At 42.2% G+C, this 10,364-nt stretch overlaps 1 protein-coding gene across 1 annotated transcript in view; it reads right to left on the bottom strand.

The window, feature by feature from the left end:
* Positions 1–7,462: 7,462 nt before the first annotated feature.
* MIPEP (mitochondrial intermediate peptidase) overlaps positions 7,463–10,364 on the bottom strand; it is an 80,646-nt gene continuing 77,744 nt past the window's right edge. The window contains exon 19 of the mRNA XM_063127028.1: positions 7,463–7,715. Coding sequence (XP_062983098.1) covers positions 7,618–7,715 — 98 coding nt within the window. The 3' untranslated portion in view covers positions 7,463–7,617. The remainder of the gene's footprint in view (positions 7,716–10,364) is intronic.

Raw genomic sequence — 10,364 nt, 5'->3', positions numbered from 1 at the left:
GCAGCATTGCTGTAAACCAGGGTTGGGGATCATCATCATCATCATCATCATCATCATTATTATTATTATTATTATTATTATTATTATTACGTTTATATCCCGCCTTTTTTCCTCTTAAGGAACCCAAGGCGGTGTACATAATCCTCCTCCTCTCCATTTTATCCTCACAACAACAACCCTGTGAGGTTGGTTGGGCTGAGAGTCTGTGACTGGCCCAAAGTCACCCAGTGGGTTTCCATGGCCGAGTGGGGACTAGAACCCGGACCTCCCAACTCCCAGTCCAACACTTTAGCCACTACACCACACTGGCTCTCCAGATGTTGTTGGACTGTAAATCCCATCATTTCTCCCCATTGCCTATGCTGGCTAGACAGAACGGGAATTGCAGTCCAACAACATCTGGAGGGCCACACATTCCCTATCCTTTCTGTAAACAATACAGACAGGTAATCTGCTTATGATTTTTCTAAAGAATGAATTATGTTTGCAGTGGCTAATTGAGGATATGATGGTTAAATAATGAATTTGAGTGGGCAAGATTTTCTGAGAAACTTACTAGCATTGAGGTAAAAATCCCATTTTCCCAAAGGGCTTTCATGAGAGAGATTCCAGGTGGGTTATTTATTTTGAAGTTTGATATAAAACATCTTGAAAGATTCCATCTAATTTACACACAAGAGGTTGGAACACGAATGCCATTTAGGCAGCCTCTTTCCTCGGGCTATTTGCACAATGCTTTTTCAAAGGCCATAATAAACTGTAATATAAACACCCAGTTGGCAATAAACACCTTTTACCACTGCCTAGTATCAATTATTCTGATATCATAATTTATTTTTATAGAGGATTTTAGTGTGTTATAAAAGTTGTTAGTTCACCTGTATTCCCTTGAGGCTCCAATGGAAAGTGTTACAACTATTTTCCCTCTGAACTGACTCTGGCAACATGGTAAAGGGCAGTGCAAAAACAGACGACTCCTTTTGAAAGACTTTAGATCTTAAGAGCATGATTAAGCCATTTAAGTTCATTGATTTGAAAGGGAGACATTTAAGTACATGATGGATTATTTCACTGAACTCAGTGGGGCTTAATAAAAGCAGCAACAAAAAGTCCACCATAGAACAGCTTATATACAGTGCTAGCCTGAGGGGAGCCCAGAGGATGTCAACAAGGGAGAGGAGAGGGCCTTCTCTGTGGTGGCCCCCAATCATGAAACAATCTCCCTGATGAGGCTCACCTGGCACCAACATTCTTAGCTTTTTGGCGCCAGGTCAAGACTTTTCTCTTCTCCCAGGCATTTAACAGCAGATGTTGAGTTTTAACTGACCCAGAATAGTTGCTTTAAATGGATATTGTCTAATCTGTTTTTATGCTTCTTATGGTTTTAAATTTTGTATATCACTTTTAATGGTCAGTGTTTTCATCTTTGTAAACCGCCCAGAGAGCTTCGGCTATGGGGCAGTATATAAATGTAATATAAATTCTTTCCTAGATAAAAATTAATTGAATTGAGAAATCTCTTTACAGCATTCAGAAGGATCCTCAGTCACCTCCTATGATAAGTTTGCACCTCCTATGATAGGTTCGCTTGGAAGATAAAAGCAGAAAACAGTAGTTTGTATCTGCTAAGATTTCCACACTTCGAAGCCTCCTCAAAAGAAGGTGTGCACAGTTATTAGGGAATATTTGTGTTCTGTTTTTATGGGTTATATTGAAGGAACTGGAAAACTTGAGAACTCTCCTAGCTTCAACTGGGAATGACAGAAAGACAAATTATTTTGACTTTTGTTCTCCAAGAGCAAGGAAAAGCCCCAGGTAATATTCCATTGTTGCTCCTCTTTATCATTATTGTAAGTTGTTTTTTATTGGCATCTTTAATCTAAAGCAATTAGTTTAGAGTGAATTTTACCATTCATAAAAAAGTTATGCTTGCAGGATGATAAAAACTAATGAGTTCCCACACTGTTGTGGCTGGAGCCAAACTAAATGCAGAGTGTTAACACAACGAATCCCATCTCATCCAGAGGAGTTGCTGGCACTGGTCAAAGACCTTTAAATTAAAAACACAAACAATACAAAACAAAGATGGCTTAAGGATGGCATAGTAGCAATTGAAAAGTGAATGCCCTGTGGATAGAGGGTTGGATTCAGATTTAAGTGCATGGAACTGGGCTGGTTGAAGCAGACTTCTTCACCTCTTCCTCCTTACACCAGTCCCTCCAGCCCCCAGAGAAAGCTACACAGAGGGTCTTGCTGAATGTGGTGGGCTGTGGTATATGGGATCTCCCAGAAATGAGGCAGAGGCACCTTCTGTGAGTGGAGTGGAGCTCACAGACAGCACCTCCACCCAATTTGGGGGGATTGCCCCCTTTCCCGTAGGAACTAGTGAGGGAGTTCAGTTAGAGGGCTCAAGTTAAACAGAGGGCTCAAGTTAAAGGAATCCAGATTCCGGTTGGACATCAGGAAAAACTTCCTGACTGTTAGAGCAGTACGACAATAGAACCAGTTACCTAGGGAGGTTGTGGGCTCTCCCACACTAGAGGCATTCAAGAGGCAGCTGGACAACCATCTGTCAGGGATGCTTTAGGGTGGATTCCTGCATTGAGCAGGGGGTTGGACTCGATGGCCTTATAGGCCCCTTCCAACTCTGCTATTCTATGATTCTATGAGTCCCATCAGATGCACATGTCTGCCTGCATATTTGTCCCTCATTACTTCCTCTTTTGAAAGAGGAAGTAAACAACATTCAGTAGGCCCATTCTGATCACGCTGCTTCTCCTGCACACAGGAGATAGAGGCAACTTCTATCTTCAAAATAAATTTGACTTACTGTGGCTTTTTGTGGCGCGAAGAAGGCTAGAAGGGGCAGGAGGCAGACGACGTTGTGAGAGGGACCTGCGAAAATCCGTGTGTGCCCAGCAACAAGCGTGCAATAAAACACTCCTCTGATGGAGCTCAGTGTCAAGTTGTGAAAATGTCTTTGTAAAGCTTAAGACTCTACTAAAGAAACCTTAACCCAAAACCTTTAGCAAAGACACTTACAGGAGCTTGGAACAGTCCTGTGAAATTCCAGGAAGGAACATGATTTCTCCTCCGCCTTGCATGGAATGATTTCTACCAGTGTTCACCTTCTGGCCTGCAACTCGGCTAGACCCGCAAGGCAAACAAAACATACAATTACTGCTTTCATTCCCTCTTTCTGCTACTTGATATTTTGTGCCTATTTCCAAAATTGCATTACTTTTTGCCTCAGTAATTTCCTCGCTTTCTCCCTTTTTCATCCAACTTGAGTCTTTCTCTTTGGTCTCTAAGTATCTTCTCCCTCAAGGTCCCACCTCCAACAATGTTTTCCCTCCCTCTTTTTTTCAAGATTCTGCTAACTAAACTAAACAAATTTGTGCATTTCCCCTCACTGTGCATCAAGCCACCATGTGGTTCAATAAGACCCAGTTGTAGAGGTTTTGTGTGTGTGGTGGTAGGTTGTTTGTTTATGTTATTTCTATGGGGCCCTATAACAAAGAGCTCTCACACATATTGAACTCATTTACAAGACCACATTCTACCAAATGAAATTGAATGAGAGCTTGTGAACACACAAAGCCTCCCAGCACAGTGAGAAAGATCTTAGCTTTTCTGTTTCAATAAAGTTCTCCTCAACCTGATTTTATATTCCCCCCTATTTTTTTAAAAAAAATGCCACTCTAGAAAGTTTCATGTTGTTGTCCTGATGCCTCCATCTTTTCCATCACAGTCATGGGCTAGCAGCTTAAGGCAATGTTGCTTGATAATACCAAGAGGCCTGGGCCTACTACTGTTCACCCAGCAAGCCTCTGTACGCACAAATCCTTTCAGAACCAACCTTGGCACTTCCGCCCCCTTTGTTTTTAATAAAACTCTCATTGCAGTAGACACCGTTGCCCTTTATTTGTAAGGTTATCTGCTTGGTGTGCTTTCAAGAATAGTCTTTCCGGCAACCACTTTGACCAAGTCCCATTGAGTGGCCATCTGTCTGCTCCATTATTCCATGTTCATCAAAGCCCTTTGGGAGCCCTACGGTAGCCTGGAAATACATGATCTTCCCAAGTCCTGCTTGGAACTTGTGACTGAGCTCCTCTTCTAGCACCCCATCCAGTGCTGTTCCTGCCTGGTGGATGTCCTACTACAGCCTTCAAATATCTCAGCTTTCCATTTTCTGGATTTTGTCTACTGCTTTGCCTCAGCAACTAAGGATAGACACACACACCTGCCCACTTCTTTCCTCCCTGTCCTCCAGCTCATCACATTCCCACCTCCCTACCCCTCTCTCTATCCACCCGCCTTTCCTTACTGCCATTACAGTGGGCAGAAGAACAGGGCAAAGTAGAAAAGTGGTTGTCTGTTTGGGGATAACAAGATAGACACTAGTCATTGTGAAGATGGGTAGCAGTAGGGAGAAAAACCTTTCATGCATTTGGTGGAAGTATTTCTTGAAATAATGCATCCTAGTCTACTCCAATCCATCCTAAGTTATTTTATAGTATAATTTGTGATGCATCTTTATGTCCTGACTTGTTCGGGAAAGGAAGATTGAGGTGCCTGATTTTACAGTAGGTTCGTCAACTTTTATTCTTTTACTGGCTCCTGCTTGTAAGCTCTCAACAGCAATGTGACAAACCGGCATGTCTGCACTTTCAACCCTGCGAAGTAGGACAGGCTGCAAGACACCCTTTTCTATATTACCCAGCAGTAGTCTGCAGCCACCTGTGTATTAATTTCTTATGAAATATTAAGATTTAATCAATCATACGCTGGATACATGGGGGTCCAAGCGTAAGGTATTTATATATGGAGGGGGCACTTTCCAGAGCTTCCTTTAAACTCCCTAAAACCAGGTTATCATGCATGCCAAGCTGGTGCAGCATTTGGGTAAAGTCACCCTTTAGATTAGGCAAGATAATTAATTCAGTTTCAGTTTCCAGATTAATATATTTATTTAAGAACCAGAGAGAAGTTCAGAAATAGTTGCTTTTAAAAGGCCAGCTGGGGAATGCTGGGAGTTGTAGGGCTTTTTCCTGTCTAAACATGCATAGGATTGCATCTTTAACCTTGCTATTCAGGATCCTAAGAATTTGTTGGTTGTTTTTATGCTCTTCATGGTTTTAATTTTTGTGAACTGCCCAGAAAGCTTCATCTATTGGGTGGCATAAAAATGTAATAAATAAATAAACTCACCAAAGAAACTTTCAGGTGGGGAGTGTGATGAGGCCACCTGGCCTCTGAGCCCAGCTTGATCTTGTCTTTGTTCTTTGCCAGGGTAAAACAAAACTGTAGAACATCCACAATAATCCAATGGAATAGAGAGAAAATCTCAGGACTTTGAAAAAATATATGTGGTTTTATTTAGACAATTTTGCAATTTGAAAATTAGCATTGATCCCATGTACATTTATGTATTTTTGTCCCTTTCTTCTTTCTCTATTCTAGGCCCTGTAAAAAGCCCATATTCAGGGCTATTTCCTGGAATAAATCACATTTCCCCCCAACATCCTGAGACTTTGTCACTTCATTCCATTGGCTCACTCTTTGCCAGCCAGTTGGGAAACAAAGGTTTCTTTTACAACCCTGTTCGTCATCCCAAAATGACGATAATGTCGCCATGAAGAACCTCAGAGAAGAACCTTCTCTGTAGCAGCACCCACCCTCTGGAAAACCCTTCCTCATGCAGTTCTGGAGGCAGAAAACATAATAACTTTTAAACGCCTCCTAAAAACATATCTTTTTAGACAAGCCTTCCCTGGACTGTAATTTATTCTGGTTTTATGTGATTTAAAAGTTTTAAACTGGAGTTTATGGTTTTAGTTGTAAACTGCCCAGAGAGCTTAGGCTATTGTGCAGTATAAATATGTAATCAATCAATCAATCAATCAATGAACCAAAGGTTTCTTTTACAACCTCTGCTCAGTGGGTCAGACTGACCAATCAATAGCCTGGGAGGATGTGGTCAACCTCCAGGTGGTTTCTCTAGTACTTACTTCCATGGAGGTTGAGTTAGCGTGGAAGGGGTATACTAGCCTTCCCCAACCTGATGCTCTCCAGGTATTTTGGACTCCAACTCCCATCAATCCCAGACAACATGGCCAATAGTCAGGAATGCTGAAAATTGTAGTCTGAAGAGCACCAGGTTAGGGAAGGCCGGGAATACAAATGCAGATTTGAGGGTCTATTGCAACCTGTCCATGTCTGGCATGTTCTTTGTTCAAAGCTATTTCCAGAAAAAGGACCAGGGATGGGTTGGGGGGCGGGCACGGGGAAGAGGTTGGAATTGGGTGGTATAGAAATGCAATAAAATTACTGGAAAATAAATAAATAAATAAATACAGACATGTTTAACTTTATGCTGTGAAAATTTTCTGGTTCCTGCATATCAAGTGGCTGTTAAAAGTCAGTTGATTTGTTGTTATCTTTTTCTGGCTAGTGGGCAGCTGTAGCTTAACAGCATTTAACAACGTTAAGTTTGTTTTTAATGGACCCCACAATTGTTGTTTTTAAATGGATACTGTTGTTTTTATACTGTTTTTTATGTGTGTGTGTGTGTGTGTGTGTGTGTGTGTGTGTGTGTGTGTTTTAAATTGTATACTTTTAATGTTTACTATTTTTAAATGTTGTAAACCGCCCAGAGAGCTTCGGCTGTGGGGCGGTATATAAATGTAATTAAATAAATAAATAAATAAATAAATAAATAAAAACCCTCTTTCTTCTGATTTGTAATTATTATTTGGTTTCTATTCTTTTTAAATCATGAGTAGGTAGAAGAAAGAGCCTCATGTGGCGCAGAGCAGTAAAGCAGCAGTTTCTGCAGCTGAAACTCTCCCCACGGCCTGAGTTCGATCCCAGCAGAAGCTGATTTCAAGCAGCCGGCTCGGGTCGACTCAGCTTTCCATCCTCCCGAGGTCGGTAAAATGAGTACCCAGCTAGCTGGGGGAAAGGTAATAATGGCCGAGGAAGGCAATGGCAAACCACCCCACTATTAGGCCTGCCAAGAAAACATCAGCGAAAGCAGGCGTCCCTCCAAGAGTCAGTAATGACTCAGTGCTTGCACGAGAGGTTCCTTTCCTTTCCAGGTAGAAGAAAGTTGCTGATGATAATCACATATGGGATATGGAACTGCACCTCCCTCCCCTCCATTCAACAAAGACCTGAAGGCAGAGTGAGATTATGCCTCCTGGCTGCAATGTATCACAGCCTGCATTACACACACGTACAGCTGTAATTATGTAGTCCTCCACACCACGGGGGAACCCTGGCCAGTCCGCTGTATGCGTTAAAGGGTCCCTTGAACACGAATGCCTAAGATGCAGCCCGGAAGGCATGGCTCACATTCATTAAACACATATGGGTTGTTTTTTTATGGTATTGGGTGCATATCCCCATACTTAGGAATACATTCCTAAGCCATGATCTTTCTGTGACAACAAAACAAACATTTACTCTCCAGATAAACCATTTATTTTACACAAGCATTTTCACAAGCACTCATCAAGATATGGCAATGTGATCCACAGACGTTCTATGTACACTGTTGATAATAAGTTTTGGTGAAACACAGCCTTCACCAGAACGTGTAATTTTTCTTCTCTGTTATTCAGAATCCATAAAGAATGTTTCAAAGTCTTGATCTAAGTCTGACACAAGGGCATCCACAAAGTCTTCCATTGATGGACGTGTCTGAAGCATCCCTAAGGAAAATAACATCAAAAGTTAGTCAGAAAAAAATAATTTTTGCTACTATGACAACTGCTTCCAGGCAGCCCTAAACAGGAAGCAATTTCTGCCACACTGAACCACTGCAATATAGCTGTGACAAGAGCTGCTGCCAAGAAGAATGGAATTGGCTTATGCGGCAGTAGATTTAGAAATGTCAAGGTGAATGATCAGCAGTTTAAAACTCCCTTAACTATGAAAATAATAACTTTAATAATAATGTATTGGAAAAATTCAATTTCTCTCCATCTTTTTACAAAGGAACATTTTAAAACAAAAACAAAAACCATGAAGCTAGAAATATACCCTCAAAATATCAAGAATCTTGTATGGCTTTATTACTTACATTTCTGTTTCAGTTTCTCCCCATCTCCATAGCCCAGGAGTCCAGAACCTCAGGCCCTGGGGCCAAATATAGTACAGCCCTATTCAGGCGTCCAATGCCTAACTTGTGAAGGGGAGAGTAGAGGTGTGCTTCCAGCCCCTGCTCCTTGGACCCGACGCTCTCCACCCACTGGAAGGGCAAAGGTATGTAGCAGGGAGCAGGCTCCCCACTGCATCCTTCGCCTCCAGTGTGTGGAGGGTGGTGGGATGCTGCAGTGGGGTCGTAAGGACATAAGAAAAGGCAGGCGGGATCAGACCAAGGGCCCACCTAGTCCAGCATTCTCTTTGCACAGTGGCTGCCCATCTGCCCACCGGAAACCCACAAGCAAGACATGACTGCAACGGGACCGTCCTGCCCAAGTTCTCCAGTAACTGGTGTATATAGGCATGCTGCCTCTTATACTAGAGGAAACATATAGCCATCAGGACTAGTAGCTATTGACAGCTTTATCCTACATGAATTTGTCCCATCCCCCTTTAAAGCCATCCAATTGGAGGCTATCACTAACATCTTGTGGAAGTGAATTCCATAGTTTAGTTTAATTATATGCTGTGTGATGAAGTACTATTCCGTTCTTATTCTCCTTGATCTAACTGCAGCCTTTGACACGGTTGATCATGATCTTCTCTTAGATTCCCTTCATGACCTTGGACTTTGTGGCTCTGTCTATAACTGGTTTGCCTCCTATCTAGCGGGTCGCTCTTTCAGCGTGTTGACTAATGGCAGCTCGTCTTCCTCCTTTCCCCTTTCAGTAGGGGTTCCGCAAGGCTCGGTGCTTGGCCCCTTGTTGTTTTCCTTATACATGTTGCCCTTGGGCAAGCTTATTCAATCTCATGGCCTCCAATATCATCTGTACGCCGATGATACACAACTATATCTGTCATCTCCGGAACTTTCTCCTGATGTTCACGATCGTATCTCGGCATGTCTTTCAGATATCTCAGCTTGGCTGCTTCATCGTCGCTTGAAACTTAACATGGCAAAGACTGAATTGCTTGTTTTTCCTCCTAAACCTTCTCCTCATCTCTCATTCTCTCTTACTGTCAATGATGTTACGCTTACTCCGGTCAAGGAAGCTCGTAGCCTTGGCTTTATATTCGACTCCTCGCTCTCCTTTATTCCTCATATTGAGGCAGTAGCTAAATCTTGTTGATTTTTCCTGTATAATATTGCCAGGATTAGATCATTTTTGTCTGTCTCTTCCGCCAAGACACTTGTTCATGCACTGGTTATTTCACGGTTGGACTACTGCAACCTTCTTCTCTCTGGCCTTCCTTCTTCTCACATCAGTCCGTTGGTTTCTGTTCACCACTCTGCCGCAAAGATCATCTTCTTGGCTCGCTGCTCCGACCATGTTACTCCGCTTCTGAAATCTCTTCTGGCTTCCAATTCACTTCAGAATCCAATATAAACTTCTCCTGTTAACCTTCAAAGCTTTTCACGGTCTAGCTCCTTCCTCTCTCTCCTCTCTCATCTCACACTATTGCCCCGCTCGTGCTCTTCGCTCCTCTGATGCCATGTTTCTCGCCTGCCCAAGGGCCTCTACTTCCCTTGCTCGGCTTCGTCCATTTTCGTCTGCTGCCCCTTACGCCTGGAACGCTCTTCCAGAACATTTGAGAACTACAAGTTCAACTGCAGCTTTTAAAGCTCAACTAAAAACTTTTCTTTTTCCTAAAGCTTTTAAAACTTGATGTTGTGCAGACTTCTACTGTTACTTTCTACTGTTAGAAAGTAGAAAGTACTGTTACTTTCTACTGTTCTACTGTTACTTTTTACCCTACCCTGTGCCTGCTTACCCTACCCTGTACCTGTTTGCATTCTCTTCCCCTCCTTATTGTTTTACTATGATTTTATTAGATTGTAAGCCTATGCGGCAGGGTCTTGCTATTTACTGTTTTACTCTGTACAGCACCATGTACATTGATGGTGCTATATAAATAAATAATAATAATAATAAATAATAATAATAATAATAATACTTCCTCTTATCTGTCCCGAATCAGTTTCAGGAGATGATCCTGTGTTCTAGTATTATGAGAGAAGGAGAAAAATAGCTCCCTATCCACTGATGGAGGGTTCAGGACCAGGGAATGCACCTCACATGATGAAAAACATGTTAGGTTATAATTCCTGCATAGGGCTTTTGTGACGAGTGAAACAAAAATCACGTTCAACATTCTCCTTGCCTGCTGAAGACTCACAGACAACTTTTCTCATCTTAGGACCATTTTCGTTTAAA

Source organism: Elgaria multicarinata, chromosome 5 (genome assembly GCF_023053635.1).
Source record: "Elgaria multicarinata webbii isolate HBS135686 ecotype San Diego chromosome 5, rElgMul1.1.pri, whole genome shotgun sequence".
NCBI classification, from domain to species: Eukaryota; Metazoa; Chordata; class Lepidosauria; order Squamata; family Anguidae; genus Elgaria; species Elgaria multicarinata.
Note: the sequence above shows the minus strand (reverse complement) of the source record. Positions and strands in the feature narration are given on the sequence as shown.